At 48.8% G+C, this 19,636-nt stretch overlaps 1 protein-coding gene across 1 annotated transcript; it reads left to right on the top strand.

Annotated features, from left to right (window-relative positions):
- Positions 1-1,580: 1,580 nt before the first annotated feature.
- Positions 1,581-14,963, top strand: LOC122364967 (nephrin-like; the record flags this gene model as incomplete). Its single annotated transcript, XM_043335799.1, has 11 exons — positions 1,581-1,735; positions 4,060-4,204; positions 4,492-4,622; positions 6,792-6,963; positions 9,601-9,758; positions 10,125-10,260; positions 10,632-10,940; positions 11,379-11,490; positions 11,990-12,183; positions 12,823-12,941; positions 13,919-14,963. Coding segments are annotated over 11 exons (1,853 nt in total), but the record flags the coding sequence as incomplete, so codon positions are not given.
- Positions 14,964-19,636: the final 4,673 nt, after the last annotated feature.

The following is a 19,636-nucleotide window of genomic DNA, read 5'->3' on the forward strand; positions in this document are numbered from 1 at the left end:
CCCCCGTGCTCAGAAATGACGGTCGCAGGGCGAGAAGAGATGGAGAAATAATAATAGACTGGCAATCCGTTCAGCATCTGTGACAATCGAGCTTAGTGAGTGTCCGTCCGGATATTGTGTGCTCAGATACCACCAGCGCCTTGTGATGAAAGTATTGCTATTGTTTCTCTAAAAAGGCACGGGGAACATTTATGTGATGTGGTCTGCGAACAACTGGACTGCCTTTTATCCCGCGCCCCGTTGGGCTCTGCCGAGCAACGCGCCCGGTTGGGGGGGGGGCCATTTTGGCCCCCCCCCTAAGATCTCGAGAACCACGCAACATAGCGACAAGCGGTAAACGGCGTTGGATAGCCCCAACGGGAACTACCTTGTGACCCAATTTTATTGACCTAGGTCAAACCGATGACGTCACAGGTCAGGTCAAAGGTCCAATTTTCACCGTTTACAGGCACTTCAAGAAATGCGTTGTAAAATCGAGTAAATGCATTTCATTGAAAATCATCGATGGGGAAATGTTCTTCAAACACATATTTTTCTATTTGAGGTCACTGATACCAGGTCAGGTCACAGAGGTCAGGTCACGGGGGGGTCACAATATGAAAGTGTCGTGTGATACATGTTTTATGGTCCATTTTACATGACAAATGCGATTATATGGGTCAGGCAGCCTTTGGGGCCAGCTTAGATCACGTTTTGGTCAAGGTCAGGTCAAGGTCAGGTCAAGGTCAGGTCAAATTAGGTCAAATTTCAAAGTTAATATTTTTGCATAAAATGGGTATCGAATCGATGCAGCTCGTCACGGGGAATTCAATGGTGGTCTTTGTTTTGCCGTACGTGGTCTAGAATTGCTAAAAATTGAGTTCAAAATTTGACGTCATCATTTTTGAACAGTTTTTTCGCTATAACTTGGCCAAAAAACGAGATATCGATCTGAAATTTGGTATGTATATGAAGAGCGCTGGGACTATCACATATATTCCGGTTTTTTTTTCGAAATTCGGAAAAATTTTGGATTTTTTCAAAGTTTTTCTAAAAAAATCAATTTTTTGAATTTTTTTTGGTCAAAAACCAAAAATTTTGAAAATCCGAGATAGCAGTTTTGTAGCGCCGCTTTTTGTCTACTAGACCATATAAAGAACTTTGAAATTGCTTGATAACTGTAGATTTGGTGAGCGTTTCAAGATTGCATGTTTTTTGCTCATTTTTGCTCGAACATGACCTCAGTTTGACCTCAATAACTCCTGACCTAAGGTGGCCTAAGACTTGAAATTTGGTGTGAAGGTGTCAAATTGATGCCCGGGAAGGTACTGAAAATTTGGCGGCGCTGCGCGCCGCCGTTTTCTTGCTATTCAGGAAAACCACAGGGGGGGGGCCAAAATGGCCCCCCCCAACGGGGCGAGGGTTATTGTTGCGATCTCTTTTTTATCGACTTACATCCAACCGATATGTCATTCGTTAACAATACATTGATGCAGTGTGTTATCTTGTCCGTAATTTGGTAAGGTTAGGCAACGGGGAATTCAGTGTTAACCTCCTCTTATGAAGATGACTGCGGTGACGAGAGCTGTTCCTCGTTCCAGTTCGACCGCTGAGTGTGGAGATGCTGGGCTCCTCGCTGAACTCCATGTCATCTGAGCAGTCGTACGACCTCCTGTGTCGTACTTACGGCTCCCGACCGCCTGCCAATATCACCTGGTGGATCGGGAGTAGACGCCTCACCGGACACAAACACGCGGTTAGTGACCTGACTCGTGACCTGACCTGACGCGGTCGGAGACCCGACTGTCCATCGTCTACTATTCATCTTAACTCAACAGATTTTTCTCTTAAACTATAACTGCGCTTTTTATGGTAAGAGTTTTAGGTTTATCCAGCTTCAAAACTAGTGCAGTGGCGAATTGTTATGAATATGCAGGAAAGCTTCAAGACCATTCTAGTTTCGAACAGCTGCAGCTTTTCAGGCAGTTGCTTCTCAACCAATGTAATTACACAGCTAAAATGCTGACAGTCTCAAGCATACGTGACCCTTTTGTGTGCACCCTGATGCTGTTTTCACCTCCATACATGGTTGGAAGAAGCACATTTTGTCAGCTCTCTGCCCTGCATAGCGATGGCTTGGCTCGTCTCACCTGAGAATACGAAACAGAGCGGCCGGCCCTCTCGGCGACAGTGGCGGGGGAAGGAAAAATGTCGCATCGTTTAGCCACTTTCATTTGTCATCTGGAAGGCGGCAAAATAAACGAAACCGGCTGTTCCATCTGCAGTTGGCGTGCATTCAGGGCGATAGGCACCATCACTTACCGTTATCGCTCAGCCTAGCCTGATATATGACAATAATTCAATGGCTTACGTCTCGCCCCTTGTGAGTCGGGTGATTTGGAGATTGAGAATGCCTGATAATTTTTGCGTTGCAACGCCGTGCCGGCTGGTTGGAAGCGATAAGGTAATCTGACTACTGTAATTCCAATGTGATATCCTCACACATCGCTAAAACCTCGCAGTGGTGTTGTGAACGTTTTCCTTGATCTATTGTTATTTTTTTTCTCGTAAAGCGGTATGGGATTTCGTTCTCACTACAGACCGCTGCAGCGGTCTAAGCCTTACAAACAACGCCGTCCTCCGCTTTCTACAAGAAGGTAGAACCGGAAGTCTAAACGCTTTTTGCCAGCTCAATATTTGTGATCTGGCTCTCAACACATTAAAGGGAGATTATGACCTTTTTCCACAAAATCTGAGTTAGGACCATTTTCTGACAAAACACAACAAGTTATAATGTAAATTAAAACCATTTTGCTCAATTCGGTACCTTGCCGCAAATATCTCAACTTGAAGTCACGTTAGCGGGGACCGCTGAAAATGACCGTTGAATAAGTACTTACATCACTTTTTGGTACTTGCATGTAATTTTGTAAAATGAGCGTATTCATTACATTTGATCTTCATCACATCTAGTTAGTTAATGGTCGTCTATAGTGCCTTCAAAAGATATTCATGGTTTGGGGGTGGTTTATGTCTAAATTTACGCAACTATTTTTCCTGTTCATCATCTGTCGCCATATGCTGCTATTTTAGTAGCAACGACTCAATTTGAATCGGTCCCGCCGACTGCACAATAAAAGAAGATAGATACAACACTTTTGCGGCATCACTGAAAAACTTATGCAGTACTGTTATCAAAATTCTCATAACACCGTTCGACAAACCTGAAGTCTTTTTGAAATAAATATGCTTGTATTTTTCGCTTCAGGCTCTGAGGCCAAAATAATGAATTTCGTAGTCGCAATCGCAAGATTTGGCTGCGTTTCTGGCGCTTGCCGTTCATTTGTGGCGCAAAATAATACTTGGAAACAAAGAAGAGTAGGCACTATGTACCCCCGAATTAGAATCTAATTAATTCTAAAACCGAATTAACTCTAATTCAAATTAGAATCCTTACAACCAAGCAACGACAAGGCGATAACAAACAAAAACCCAAGCGTCGCTGTTTGAAACAAAAGCGCCATATACTGCGACTTTTTTATAGAGAAGGACAACGCATTTCGGTGGGTGTTACAAGTACTGCAAGTACTGCTTCTTTTTTGCAAAAATAAAAACCTTTTTCACATACGAAAATGTGCTAGGAAATTTTCATATTTTATAGATACTACAGTAGAAATAGTATAGATGTCGAGTAATTTTTATTTGAAAAAAGAAAGCTCATTATCTCCCTTTAAGAACACCACCATAGATATGTCTTGTAATCAAGGGTGTAATGAAGCGTTATCCATGCGTATACTATTAGCTGTATTTTCATAGAATGTCATTCTCCCCAATCTGCCTTTGTATATCGTTTATGCCTATTAATAACTCCTTCAACTAGAGAGAGCCATCTTCGTCCTTCTGCGTCCTACAGATTGTGCAATCCGCATCCGTTTGTCGTCCATTTTGCTAAAGCCACACTCGCTGCATACGTTCTTTCAAAGGGCACCTACTCCCCTTGCCAGTCCCATTCCAGCTGATCACGCTCACCGTTCACCTCTCTTTCGAGCGTGTCACCTCCGTTGTTCTCTTCCCGGCCAGGCGGTGAGTCGCGGTAACGTCAGCAGCAGCTCCGTATCGTTCCGACCCAGCGCCTCTCAGCACGGCCTGCCGCTCGTCTGTCGAGCCGAGAACGACCTCGTCTCCAACGGCATCATCGAGGACAGGAGGACTCTCAACGTCCGATGTGAGATGGCGCCGCTCCTGCAGTAGTGGGCAGGATCGATAGAGTTTCTGAGCTTTGAAAATGTATTGTTTGTTGATACAATGAAATATTTATTGAGCAATGCCGGCGTGCCGGCAATATCAAGGACATTGTCTAATTTATGTGGAACATCCACAAGCAGCATGTTTCTGCAGCGTTTGAAAATAATGGACTTGCATGATGGACCTGCTAATGCACACTGCTTTTATCAAATACGTCAGGCATCTCCCTTGGGTAGCAAAGAGTGACGCATGCTCCTTTTTTCGCAGATGCTCCACAAGTCAACCTTCGCCTAGGAAACGCCTTGGACCCGAATAAAATACAAGAAGGAGCTGATGCTTACTTTGATTGTGAAATACAAGCAAATCCCAAAATTTACAGCGTCAAATGGAATCATAAGGTAGGAAACTGTTTCAGCCATGCATTGCGGATTGCTGTTGATTGTTTCAAACATTGACAACACGTTTCCGATACAAGCTCTGTCATCTTATCAGCGAAATTTTAACAGCTCGGAGCCTAAATATGACAAGCTGCTTCAAAGCATAATGCGTCCTCCGCCTCCAAGCTACGTAGCTGTATCGACAGCCTGCATATAGCGCGAGTCGCTATCCACTACAGTTCAACCGAAGCCGCTTTCTCTCCCCAGCTGCCGGCTGCGTCGCTTTATGATCTTCGGATGCGAGTGTGGTCATTTGTCACTGCTGCGCCACAAATGCATCAGCCGGGGTGACAGGGCGCTCATTTGGAGCGCGGCGGTGGGACGGTGACAATCGGAGTTAGCGGGCGCGAAGCCGTGCTAATCACACGACCGACTTGGCGTGGTGGCGATTCTCTACGGTCGATCTGAGCTCGGTATCTGTTGGCCACTCAGAATTTGTCTTTGGCTGGACTACAGATTTGCCTCGCCTAGTAAATATGTGTGTTCGTTGTATCTCAAGATTCTTGTAGTTTTTTTTCCTTATCATGGTCAGCAGCCGAAAAACAGTCTTTGTAAAGTCCGAAACTGGTTCGTTCATCGCAAAATCATAGCCGAATGCGAGCACCGTTCTTCTCTAACTTTGGCAAACACCGTGTTCTCCAGTCAACTCACACCATATAAGGTTAGCTTGCAGCCAGTCCACGGTCAGACTACAGTCACCTGCGGTCAGTCCACTGTCACCTGAGGTCAGTCCACTGTCACTCGGAGGTTAGTACCGTCACTCGGTACCGTCACCTAAAGCCAGTCCAGTGTCACCTACGGTCAATCTACCATCATCTGAGGTCAGTCCGCAGTCAGTTGAAGTCAGTCCACACCTGAGGTCACCTAACGCCACCCGCAGCTAGCCCAGTGTCGCCTGCAGTCAGTCCAGTGTCACCTGCAGTCAGTCCACTGTCGCCTGCGGTCAGTTCACCTTGTCACCTGAGGTCAATCTGCAGTCGGAGAGCGCAGTTTGCCGCAATGAATCACTGCTGCAGCCACCGGCCGGTGTTTGAATGTGGCCCACTGGGGCTCCGGTCTGACAAAGAAGAATTGTAAGCCACTGATTGCTCTCCGGACCCTCCATTTGTCATGTGCTCGTCGCTCGTGCCCGCTGCCGCCGCGCCGGGGGCTGGCCGGTCCTGACTGAGGTTTATTGCCGGCGGGCTATGCATCGGAGTCCCTTAGAAGTTGTTTGCCTATTGTCGGAATTCCAAGTGCTTTGTTAAGTTCTTCTTTAGTGGACAGCTGATAAATGTGTGCTAGGTTTTGCATAGGTACCTACAATGAAATAGATACGTGCCAAGAGGAATACAAACGGAATACAAACTGAACAGTTGTAATCACTTGCATCTAATAGTTCATTCTCCTAACTGACAAGCCGCACGAATGTTTGCTCAGTTTCGGTCTTGATATACATATGTAATGCAACTATACTAGCCCGTCGCGGTAGCCGCCACCTGCCCTGGTGTCTGCTATGGCCGGATCGTCGCCGCTGGAGGCCGGCCCACGTGCCCAGGCCACCGGTCGAGACGCCGGCCGCTCGATAGACCGTTCATCCACCGCTGGACTCCGGTCAGAGGCGCGCCCACAAAGGGACCGCAGACATGACAGCCACTCAGGAGAGAATGCATGCCGCTCGGTGGCAGGGGAGCGGTGGTCATTGTCAGAGGCTGAGATGCGATTACGAAATTAACCGAAAAGAGAGACGGAAGTTTGGCGTCGATAGGCATTCCATGCGCTGAAAGAACGGCGTGAGGCATTTTTTTTTTTCAATTTTACAGCGGCTGTCGTTGGACAGATATTCTGGGCTGTGCGGAAATATGTCAAACACTTGACGCCAATTATGTGCCATAAATTGACACGCATGGCACGCCATTTGATTGATTCTTGATAATTCATAAGCGTAAGCAAACCGTGCATTTTCTCAAGTCCCTGTCCCTACTCCCTGCTGCATTCTTTATTGCGAGCTGCTCTAAGTACTTCGTCATCTTTTGCCTGTTCTTCTTTTTTTTCGTCTTTCGAAACACTCTCTCATGTTGTCATGAACGTGGTTTATTGCTCGTTTTACCTCACGTCTGTGTGTGTGTGTGTGTGTTTTTTTCCGTGCAGGGTATGCCGGTGTCGCCGAGTTCCCAGCTGGGGGTCAGCGACATGGTCACCATCAGCGACCGGAGCCTGGTGATCCGCAACCTCAGCCGGCGCGCCTCTGGGCCCTACAGCTGCAGCGCTTCCAACCCGGAGGGCGAGGGCGTCAGCCGGCCGGTCCATCTCAGCGTCAGGTGTAAGGAGGGACGAGAGAGAGAGAGAGAGAGAGAGAGAGAGAGAGAGAGAGAGAGAGAGAGAGAGAGAGAGAGAGAGAGAGAGAGAGAGAGAGAGAGAGAGAGAGAGAGAGAGAGAGAGAGAGAGAGAGAGAGAGAGAGAGAGAGAGAGAGAGAGGAGGGACGAGAGGAAGGGAAAAAATTTGAGCTCATTCTGTGCTATACCATGGCTCTAGAAATAGAACCATGGTACAGCTTATTTCTATAGTGCTATGGTTATTCTATGGTTTCTTCGTTGTTGGTTTGTAGAAGACCTTTAGTGTGTTAGAATGCTGAATTGACTAAAGTATTTATGAATTTATACGCAGATGTTCCATTCAATGCTTGTAAATATAACTTCGTATATATCAGGGCATATTTTAAGGATTTTTTACTGCGTCCCAAAGATGGCGTAGGGCACATGCTTCGATCGGAAAGGGCACATCGTAAGCGAAATAGTATATAATGCAAGTGAGATAATGTACAGTATACAGCCTCGCCTCTGTCGGTTCCGCCCAGGTTCAGGGATAGTCTTACTCTTCTCCAGTTTTAGCTAAAGTCTTATATTTTTATTCTTTATCAATATAAGTACCTTCTGGATCTGAGGGCAGGGCAATTAACAGGACTAGAGGTGTCAAAATTTCCCCGAAATCCGGGACTAGTACCGGACCGGCACCGCATCAAGTTTGGTTAGGCCCAGCATCAAGCCCAGCACTCATATAATTATGAGTGCTGAGTGCAAGTATACTTGAGCCCGGCATCAAGCCCGGCGGTACATCCTTTCAGCATTACGCTGTTCATTCTGCAAGCCCGGCATGAGCCCGGCAGCATCGCGTTCAGGTCATGGAAAAGCCCTGCCGGGCCCGATTTTGGGCCCGGCGCCGGGCCTGCGGTCTCGACCTTAACATCTCTAAACAGAACCTCAGGGATGGGCAGGGCACAGAGTCTGAGCCCTACGGACAGGGCAGGCATTGGCCATGAGGCTAAGATAAGACACATTAGGCGCTTGAGGACTGGGTAGGATGCAGGGTCCAAAGGCAAGGCTGGTATCGGGTATCGGGTATCATATAAGGTATCGGGTTTGAGGGCAGGGCAAGGCGGGGCACAGAGCCTGAATGCAGAGCAGGGCAGGTCAAGGTACAAGACCTACGGACAGGACACTGGGCAGGGCACATACCCTAGGGGTATAAAACCGTGGCATTTCAGTGTGGGACGCAGTGGTTCAAATTTCGCGAGGGCTACGTCCCAAAGGCAGGGGGCTGCGTCCCAAAATGGGACGCAGTCAGTGTGTTAAAATATGCCCTGGTATATATCAGAAGAGGTGTCAAAGTTTTTCAACCATTGTGTGCTCAGACCATCTATCCGTGGCGTCGGGGCCATCTTCCGGCAGCGGTCCATCTTTGCTGTGACATTAGCGTCCAAAGTCCGTCCACGGCTAAAACAACAGCTGTTTGATCCCCGGTGAAGCCGGGCTTACACGAGATTTGCTGTCAGAGACCCGGCTCAGGTCCGGTGCGCAGGCCGCCCCACTGGCGGTGCTCCCACGCCCCGAGCAGGCAGTCTATCTTGTCGGCAGTTGGGGCCGTTTTTGAGGAGGCCCGCACTTAATAACACATCGCTCCGTGCCGAAAGGTGGAAATTAAATTTGGCTCCCCGTGGTGCTGATAGATGGGTAAATAAGCGCCGGCGCCGGTGGGAACTAGTGCCGGAAAGATGTTGGAGTTTTAGATCGGCCCGGGGCGCTGGATTGGACAGTGGGCTGCGCTAGGGTGTGAAAAAATAAAGTATTTCAAGGGTTGAAAAACGATGAATTATTTTTTTTTCCGAAGGTCCCATGAAGATAAATGATACATTCTGAAAACAAATATTGCAATTCATCCTGGTCGACACTGTCGCGAATCAATGTCCTAAACGCATTGGCAAGGCGCCATTTATTATCTCTCTAAAACATTGTACCTGACAGAAGTGGCATCACCTTGAAAAGTCATTTTTACTCAATCCTTACAACCTTCGAGTTGTTGCGTCTTTCCTATCAAAACGCGGAATATATAGTCTACGACTGTCGTAGACTGTATATTCCGTTGCAAAACCATAGCTGGAACTGGAAGCTGTCTATCACCGATGCCTGCGCGAAAAAAAACTGTGTCAAGAGCTATAACAAATCGGATCATTTCAATGCGTATCATGCAGCTGCCATCCGCCCGCACTCCTGTCCAATGTCCATGTATCCAGTTCGTCGTCTGCTGTATAGACTGCACCGCAACACAGCCGTGTGTTGCGGCACAGCATACCCATCTGCTGACTGCTGAGCCGTCGTTGACTTGGTAATGGAGAGATGTGCCCCCTAAGCGTGCAGCAAGGCGCACATCCACTCTAAAAGGAATGTAAGCAGTAAAACTGCACAAGCACACACGCCATAATGCCAACTACACTTGCAATGACAATAGCGAACTTTCAACTGTCCGAGTACAAATCAAGAAGGAACTAAAAATTACACAAAAATGCTGCCAGACTGCCAACTCACACCATCTGTTTTGCATCTGACCTATGAGCCCTGCCCTACAAAGTCGGTACCCCCGTGTGACCTCTGACTATGTGTGTGACCTCTGCCCTCTCTGCAGACGCGCCCGTGTGTCGGCCGGGTCAGCCGCGGCGCTACGGGGTGACCCGCAGCCAGTCGACCCCGGTCACGTGTCAGGTGGACGCTGACCCGCCCCAGGTCACCTTCGCCTGGCGCTTCAACACGTCGCTGGAGACGCTGGACCTCACCAACTCAGCGGTACGTCAGTTCTCCGAACTGGGAGACTGGGGTAAATGTAAATTTATCGACCTATTGCAGTTATGGACGACGGATGCATTTGCCATCAATTGACCGGTAGTCGAATTTCAATACGCGTTTCAATCCTGAAGGGGCAATCCTGAAGGATGTCTTGGGCGCAGATCGAGTGCTGTGTAACGTAGCAGGCACGTACTTTGGTGGGAAAATAAGTCCATGACGAAATATGTAGTAATTATAGTACGACAGCAACTAATGATATCCACTTGTGAGTTGCAAAAGTTCATGATGTCCCGCATAACGGACCTATTCTCTCAATGTTCTGATGGTATTTCAACCCTACTTCAAACCTGCGCTCATCTGTTTCAGGTGACCTCTGATGGTTTGACGAGCACTATATCGTTTTTGCCTCGAGCGGACCAGGATTATGGACAGATGATCTGCATGGCTACCAACAGCATCGGCCGAATGGTGCGGCCCTGTGTGTTCAACGTGGTCGCCGCCGGTGAGTTGAAACACTTGTCTCGTCAGAAATGGTTTCTTTGTTATTGCTCTGCATCTGAGGTATCCTTCAACAAATGGACTAACATGCGATTGACTAGCATTTCATGGGGCTGGTTCTAATGGTTCAAACGGTACGGCTAATTTATTCTTATCGGCTCAATAAGGCGTCTTTCAATATTCAAGAAGGTTTAGAGGCGTCTTTGTTTGTGATCAAAAGCATAGCATAAACGCAGCATTATCTTATAAAGTGACCTCTTCTTTCAAGTTCTTCGTTTCTCGTCTTTCAATGATGCAAACAAATGGTTGGCACAAGCACAACCACACAACACACCGTAGCACCTTCACCGGACCGGACCGTTTGTTTACCCTCAGGCCGTCCGGAGCCCCTACACGACTGCCTCGTGCTCAACCAGAGCTCCGAGTCACTATCAGTCCGGTGCAAGGCCGGCTTCGACGGCGGGATGGCGCAGCGCTTCGTGGCGGAGCTTCGCGAAGCGGCCGGTCGCCGACTGCTGCGCAACCTGACCCAGGCTGAGCCTGATTTCTCGGTGCGCCACCTGCCTGCCGGCCTGCGACTGCGACTAGAGCTTTATGCAGAGAACGACAGAGGGCGCAGCGAACCTGTTACCATCGACGGTCTGACGCTGCAGGCGGCAGAGAAACGCGTCAGCAACGACGCTGGTGGGTGGGGAAAGGGGGAGAGGGAGAGGGAGAGAGAGAGATGGAGGGAGAGGGAGAGAGAGAGAGAGAGAGAGAGAGAGAGAGAGAGAGAGAGAGAGAGAGAGAGAGAGAGAGAGAGAGAGAGAGAGAGAGAGAGAGAGAGAGAGAGAGAGAGAGAGAGAGAGAGAGAGAGAGAGAGAGAGAGAGAAGGAGAAGGAGAGGGAGAGGGAGAGGGGGGAGGGAGAGGTAGAGGGATAGGGAGATGGAGAGGGAGAGGAAGGGAGAGAGAGACTCAGGGAGAAAAAGAACACTACCACAGGGGTTAATGAGTGAAAAGCGGAGACAATGGTGAAAAATTGCGGAAAATTGAAGGACATGTGTTTCTGTGAATCAATGTATGGAACCCCTCCCCCAATCGCCCCTGTCCAGGGCTGACCTATTGCCTCGGTGTTCCTTCAGGCTCCACCCAGCTACAGGAGGTGTCCATGACCCCTGTGATCGGAGTGCTGATCGGAGGCGTGCTCTCCCTCCTGCTGATCGCGGTTGGAGTAGTGGCCTGTCTACGGAGCAGGTAGGAATGGTGCAGGAGAGGGGTGGGGGTTCAGCTACCGCAGGTCCATGCTGGTGACAGGGTCACAGAAGAGAGGGGTGGTGACTGATCGCTATAGCAGCTGATGAATGTATTAGGTAAAAAATAAAAACAAGAGATGTGTTTAGCGTATCTGGTCAAGGAAAAATCGATGTTGAAATCAGGCATTGAACTCCGTTCCAAGTGACTGCAATTTGCTTCATATGCTTCTCTGTATTTTATATAGTTTACCGTGGTCCACTTTTACGGAATATTTTCTTTACGACCATTGCTGCTAGGCTGAATCTATGTAAAATAGTCGTATTCAATTTGTTTTACAAGCATTATTGGGTACTTTTTATCGCGCTTATAACATCGAACGCCTGTTTCTGTGACGTATTACATGCATGACCATTTGATTTATTTATTATTTGTTGATCGCATGCGCTTCGCCATGCTCAGAGTCTGACCCTAACAGGTCCCGTTTGTGACATGCCGGCAGCCACGCCGCGGGCAAGTCGGAGACCCCGGCTGACCTGGTGACCTCTGCGCTGCCGGTCAAGGTCGGGCCGGGGCCAGGGCCGGGCCCGGCACCGGGGGGTGCGGCGGGCTCTGCCCCGGCCTCCTACCGACCGCTGGACACCTATCAGTGCGAGACAGATGACAGAAACCCCGATGTTGTGCCCACTGAGCATGGTAAGTGAACACACGCTTCCTGCCGCATATCAACTAATTTTCGTACACCCACGCCGTAGGCTGCAGATCTCGCAGATACTTCGAATCATGCTCATCGCAGAGCTTCTGAACCTCGTTTTCTACTTTGTTATTGACTCCTGACTCGCACCTGTGATGGTCAGCTTCCCTCGAATAATGCATAACCTGGGCACGCCTGACGCGGTCCGAGCCACCCAACTCTGTGTCTGACATTTCAATTTGACACTCTGAACGTTCGGAGGTCACTGTGAGCCCTGAACTTTCACACTCGTGCATTCAATATGTCGGATTGTGCCGCTGGAACTGGGTTTTGTCATATCCTGTGGGCGATGCGAGGCTGGGGAGGTATGAGAGCATGTAATGTTTGCACCGACTGTCATTGATCAGCCATCCCACGCAGCGTTTGGTTGGCAATGCTGATGCCAAACCAAACCATAGACTCCTGGCTGACTGATCTGGGACAAAAATGACCTGGTAACACTGTTACAACAAAGAGGCCTAAGACACTTACAAGTTTGGCTTGTTAAAAACGTCCCCGTTACGCCCTTCTCTGTATTCCGCCACCTCCCAAGCACATTTGCGATGCAGATTTTGAAATTAGTTCTGGTACTCTCTCCACAGAATACGGAGTTTCTGAGATGACAGGAATGACGCGTTATCGTGCCGAAGATACCGAAATGAATTCTTCCCTGCCTCCTTTCCGCACGTCGGGCTATTCAGTTGAAAACGGCTGTGAGAAGGTAAAAAGAACCGTGTTACGAAATTTTCCTGAATTTGTCATTCAATGGAACATTTAATAAATATGTAAAATGTTAGCCTTTTAGCTATAGGTACAGTCCACAGCAGAAGTAATGTGGGGTTTCAGTCATGGGTATGTTCTGCTTCTGAAGCTTAGGAACGATTAACCAGACTACAATGAAACTTTGAATGTAGCTTATATGTATCGTCACCCTTGCAGCTGCAACTTAAGCTATTGACATCTTCTTTTCGATCACTCCGCATTAAAGGGACCCTCCCACCTTAACATTATATTTGAGTTGAGATAGCCAAAATGGGGTCCCTGGCTCACAATTACCGGTTTCGGCACTCACAACATCGAGAAATGCCTTAAATCGGAAATATTGAATTTCAAAATTGCAGCGTTTTGATTCAGAGGGGCTAATGCATAGGAATACCCCTCTGAATGTGTGACGTCAGCGCAGATATCTAAAGATTTTTAAATGTTTGACTAAACCGTTTTGTAGCACGCGGTGGTATATGCTGCTTTGCGCGCAACAAGTGCCGTTTTTTTCAGCTGCCAAACTATTGCTTCCAAATAAAGTCGCTAGGAACAGCGGAGATCCCAAAAAGTAAACAAAAGTAAAAGTCTAATATCTTGAAAACCGGTGAATATTTTTCCGTGAAATTTGGTAAATATTCGTTCTCGCTCTTTCTGAACCGAGCGACATCACTTTCATGCCAATTCATAAACTTTTTTGAAGGTGGGAGGGTCCCTTTAAACAATCGCCAGTCAAAGCCAACCGTTGAGATTGGTAAAACCCTACATTACTTTAGCGGTGGGCTGTACTTACATAACTTTTTTTTGCAGGGATTTGATGCATGTTATATAATGTTATGATGTCTAACAAGAAAACGACATGCTGCGAAAATGTAGAACAATTAGTATACTGGCGAACCCCATGGACCCTCTTTACTCTAAACGGTTCCCATTTTCCAGCTGCACTCGACATCAGCATTTTCTGAGTTGACCCTCCCCCGCTGCCGTGGCGGCGAGCCCTACCCCCGGGAACGGCCCCAGCGGTACGGCGACGAGTACGACCGGCAGCACGACGGCGCCGTGCTCTACGCCACGCTACGCCGCGGCCGGGGCGGGTCGGACGCGTACAGCTCCCTAACACGTACTGTGCGCCCTGACACTGACCAAGAGAGTGTGGTGTGATGGAATAGGTCTCTGGTGGGACGATGCTTCAGGATGGTGGAATGGTGAAGACTAATGTAGCTAGGGCAGTGGCGTGAATTTATGATGGATTCCCGGCGGAAAAAAGGTGCATCCAGTGCACCGAAGCGAGACAAAATGTGTGGCGGATAGGCTCTGATGGAAAAATGTAAATGGTACTGCTGTTTGTCGTTGTTGGAATGCTGATGAGATTCTGAACCATGGCGGACACACGAGGCATAAGTAGCCAAAGTTCGATGGATATCAAACTCGGCTATAGACACTCAGCCGGCCGTGAATTGAATTTCAATTTACTCAGCGGGTAAATTGAAGAGTGTAAACGTTTCATGACGCTGCTTCCTTCGTTCACTTTTATCGTTCAGGTGAACGGTGATAAGTGATGATTATAATGCGTATGACACTAAACGCTGACAAACGGAAAGCGATGTGTGATAGAATGTAGGATGTTCTGTGCACATGGAATCAGAAATGTACATAATCAGCTCGGCGCGCACAGGTGGCGCGGGGGAACCATGGACCCTAAGGTGGTGAATTTGTCGGCGCCGCATCACACCGATTATCATGTTACAGAAGCTGCGTTACCAAATGTGTGGGATAAACCCATAGCGACATCAAAATGTGCAGCACATTTTTGTGCGAGATACATAACCATCGAGAGTAATGAACTTTGTGTGCTGATCATTTCTTAGTCAGTCAGATGGTGTGGTTAATGGCATCAGTGCAGGAGATCGAACATTCATTGTGAGTGTGTGGATGTAATTCGTCATACTCGTTATTCATGTGTAAAATAAACAAATCTCTGTTATCTTTGTAAGGTGACAAGATCTGCCAGTTGATTCAACAACGCTTACAGGATAATAAAATGCGTTCGTGGCTAAGTTACCTGCAACTAGAAAAGTTGTGGACCAATTTACTTATTGCTTGCACAGCATGGTGCGCAATTCAATTCTAGGCAAGTACTAAAAATTTGACGTTAATATAATGGTTACGGCGTGAGTTATTTGCGAAAAATAGGAGGGTTGGGCGATATCCACCCCCCCCCCGTTTCACTGCTCCTGTTATGAGTCTTGGTGTTCATTAGGACGTAACCGGTCAATAAGGTAATATGTTATTGTTCATGTCACGCAATGACAGCATAGCGCTGCATACCTACGATTTTTTTTTTGAGTCCGTCATGCTAAAAGATGATAACTAATACCCATTTATTGCGTCATAGACGAGAGACGTGGATAATTTCGCACTGTAGTGTGAATACTAGCATAACGTGAGCAGCCAAAAGTCAAAGGCAATGGAACGGTTTTCAAAATGGTTACCGAACTTAAAAAATGGTTTTTAGCCCTGTATCAAACTTCATAAAAATTTTACTTTCATGACAGGCATTACTGATTTGTGGATTAGCTCGTGCAAAATCAGTCCATCAAGTCGGGAATCGGCACGAGGACAAAGACGGCAATTCAAACTTTTCACATATCATCACCAGCGACAGCAATAACAGCAACTGTGGCTGTTTCAAGGCCTCTTCACCTTTTCATAAGCCAACGTCTGGCTACAACATCTCCACACGACAAAATTAGCCAAAGCTCGTCACCGATACGACACTCGTCTTCGTCTCGACGTTGTCCTTGTCTTCAGTGGTGTTGCGCGACTGAACAGACGTTGTGCCCGAGCTTTGGGTCACCAGATTGCAGCCGCCCACCTTCTTGTCGCAGCCCGCCTCCACCTTGGAGGTGCGCTCGGTGGTGGAGCCTCCCATTGCCTCCTCGTTCAGCATGGTGCCGTTCAGCTCCGTCCGGGTGCGGCCCACCAGGTCGAGCCTCTTGCCGCCGGCGGCAGTGGACGTTTTCACCGTGGTGTCGTCAAACTCGCTGTTGGCGACGACCAGCTGACCCTTGAGGTCCCTGCTGAGCGTGACCTCGGTACCGGAGCTGGCGCAGTTCTTGCACTCGGTGTTCTGGGTACGCTTGACGAGCTTCTCCTCAGTGTCGGTCGTCTGTGTCGTGTTGCCCTGGTTACCGATGGTGTTGTTCTTCTCTTGCGTGATGGAGCCGACGCCTTCTTTGGAGACGGTGACTGCGTCGGTGTTGATCACTGCCTGGCCGCCAGACCTGGAGGACTGAGACGTGGTACCACCCACATCCACCGTCTCCGTCCGCAGCTGCGCACCTCCTCTGGTCTGGTCAAGACGAGCCGTGGTCTCCCGACCTTGTCGCTCGATATCCCGTCTGCCGCTTCCCGAATTATTGATGACGCCTCTGCCGCGAGTGACAGTAGTGTCAACATTGCGTGTGATGTCGCCGATGCCGCTGATGTCCCCGGCCTTGTCCCCGAGCAGGCTGCCCGAAGGGCCCTGGGCGTCACCACGCACAGAGACGCTCGTCCTGTTGATGTTGCTGACGATCCTGCGGTTGTTGACGTCGCGGCCGTCGGTGAGAGTAGTGCCGTCCGCGACTCTGGTCAGCACACTACGGTCTCCGTTGGGCCCTCTCAGCTCCTGGGAGCCGTCGGAAGCCGTATCAACTCTGAGATTCGTGCCGATGACGGAGCTGGTGTTTCTACCCGTTATGCCGATGGTTTGCGTTAAGTTGGCTGATCCCGTTCGCCCGACGTTGATCTGTAGGCGGTCGCCAATAATAGTGCTCTGGCCTCCGCCAAACTCCCTAGTCTGGCCGGTCAGTCTGGTGGTTCCCAGGAGGCCTTCCCTAGTCACGCCGATGTCCACCTTTCTGATTCCCTCCTCCTTGCGGATGTCTCGGACGGAGCCACCGATCAGCGCCCTGTCGCGGATCGTCGTGTCCTTGGTTACCGTGTCGGTGGCGACAGTGTCCGATCCAGACGACTTACGTAGTGATTCCTCCTTTCGCGTTATGAAGAACGATTGGGGGTAGAGCCGGAAGTAGCCGGCAATGCTAGCGAAGGAGCTCTCGCAGAAAGATTTCGCCACACCAGAGCACTTGTAGCCAGCCGTCGGTGCGCATAGCCACGCGCCCTTGAGGAACACGGGGCTGCCATACTCATTGGTCTCGCAGAACTTCTTGCACTGATCCAGTTTGACAACATCCTTGGGAGTGCTCAGGAACTGCGCGGATGCGTCCTGGCAGCACTGGTAGTTGCCATCGGGCGGCACAATGCCGGACGGCGGCGCGCCGACGCCGACAGTCAGGACGACCAGCAGCAGCAGCGCTCCCCTCCGAGTCATGGCCGCTAGTGACGGCCCCCGGGGTCCGCACTCTCGCGGCAGGCCTCGGGCGCACCCACGTGGCTGCCGACTCCGACAGCCGGACGGCAGCCAAAGGTCAGTCGATCTCGCCGGGTCAACGTCGCACTGCAACGCCACTGTGTCGAGCAGCCGCGCCGTCCTGTCAGCTCACACACTCCCGTGGGCGAAAGGGTCAGTCCCGGCGGGCGATCAGCTCTGCACGACTGTCGTTCAAACAACCGGAGCAACGTCAACCGATTATGTCGGTCGGACTTGTGTCTTCCGTCCGACACGTCGGGCTAATCCGTAGCTCGCTGGACGGCAGACGGCAGGTCACGCTTGCGTTACCACATTTGACGGCTAACGGCTGACTAGCAGAGCCACGGGCCGCTCGATAGGTATCGTTCCACGTGGGTCACCCTCCCGGCGGCGTGTCCGGGAGGCGAGCTGTACATACATATGTACTGTGCGCTAATCATGCTGACAGTCAAGGTTATGCGTAATGTACGCCCATGTGTGCCGGCATAGAAGGGCGAGTGGTGTCGTCCACAGTTTTCGCTTTGGTGAGGAGATCGCATCATCAAAAGCCCGGGTGCAAACTGCAAACGCAACTTGATACTAGTGCTAAACTATTGAGGACTACTTCTCACCCCAATCTGAAGGCGTCACACAACTGCGGTAGTGCATACTGTTTCCGTAACACACACCTCGTAGATATTGCAAGGTATTTACATCTTGCGTAGGTATTATTTTACCTACCTACAATGGAAGTGACTGTATATACCAAAATGATCAATTGCGATCTTTGATGTCGCTGGTATTGATCTGACCCTAAAACGATGGAAGCGTTTGCCGCTTACATAACGTTCACCGGTGCGGGCTCCCAAATGTCATTTACTGTGTGCAGTGTTTTCGATTCAACACGTGCTCATCGCAACATTGGAGCCCAGAGCTCTATGTACAGGGTGGCGACTGAGATTAAATGTACGCCGCAGTTTCATAATGTACCTACGCATAAAACGTAACAACTTATGCTGCAGTCTTTTTTTGCGCCATTAGAGATGTCTTTCCCTAACGTCGATGGCACCAAGTAGTTTGTCGTTCTACTGAAAAACTTCATTCGAATTGTAGGCAAATTCTTTAAAGGGACTATCCCACCTTTAACATGGGATTTGAGTTGAGATAGCCAAGTTTGCGGCGAGGTTCAGAAACCACTATCTATCTAGGTTGCAACCCCCGCGGCCTCTTGGTGTTGAAGAAATTCGTTCCCTTCATTTGAAAATGGGCCTTGTACAAGGCCCTATCTTCAACATGGAGCGACCGTTAGTGTGACGTCACCTCGTTTAGTCATTCTGATTGAAATGGGTTTGTTCGTTGAAAAATCGCTTAAAACTTGGTCTGAACTTTGTTGTGGTGCCTACAGAGTAAAAAGAATCAGCTTTATGACAGTAATGTGGCCTGGGGAAGGAGGTAATTTTGGGCTGTGACGTCACATATTTGAAAGTTTGTGTTTGGAATATGGGAAGCCTAAGCCGTTTAACCCTATTAGTGGCAGGGGGGGGGGGGTTGTTTTTATCCACCCCTCAGGTTTTTGGGGAATATCTCCGAAACCGCTGAAGCTACGATGCTGAAATTTTCTGACTTTTCCTAAAACTAAATTGGGCACATTCCCTGAAAATTTCAAGTTCATAACTTTACCAGGGGCGGCTCCAGAGCACTGGGAATTGGGGGTCCTATTCGTGAAGCGAGTCATTTGGGCGAAGATCACGATGCTGCACCAGTTTTACGAACAGTGAATGAAAGGTATCATGTGATAACATATACAGTTATTGTGCATCCTCTTTTGACACGTTTTTGCTATAATAGGCGGATCCAGGCGTCCAAAAAGGGGGGTTATGTTTTACCTCCCAACATAGGTGCCCTGACACCGCCTATGCATGACCAATACAATTGTAGTCGTTCTCTCATAAGAAAATTGTAACATAACAAGACCATTACCACCCTTTTTAGAAACAGTACCAACAAAAACCTTATTTACTTTACTTTTTGTGTACCCCCAATCTCAATTATCTGTATCCGCCTATGATTTTTGAAAATGCATATTTTTAGGATCCATGTGAATTCCTGGTTCATTCTCTATCGATCGGCAAAAGTTGCGTTAAGATTGGTTCAGAAACCTGGCCGTGATAAACAGTCTAAAATGTATCTGCAATTTGCCCGTTTTTACCCCCCTCTACCCCCCCTATTGACATTTTTTAATTTTTATTTTTTAGAAATGTAGA

Source organism: Amphibalanus amphitrite, unplaced genomic scaffold (genome assembly GCF_019059575.1).
Source record: "Amphibalanus amphitrite isolate SeventyFive unplaced genomic scaffold, NRLGWU_Aamphi_draft 000709F_arrow, whole genome shotgun sequence".
Lineage (NCBI taxonomy): Eukaryota > Metazoa > Arthropoda > Thecostraca > Balanomorpha > Balanidae > Amphibalanus > Amphibalanus amphitrite.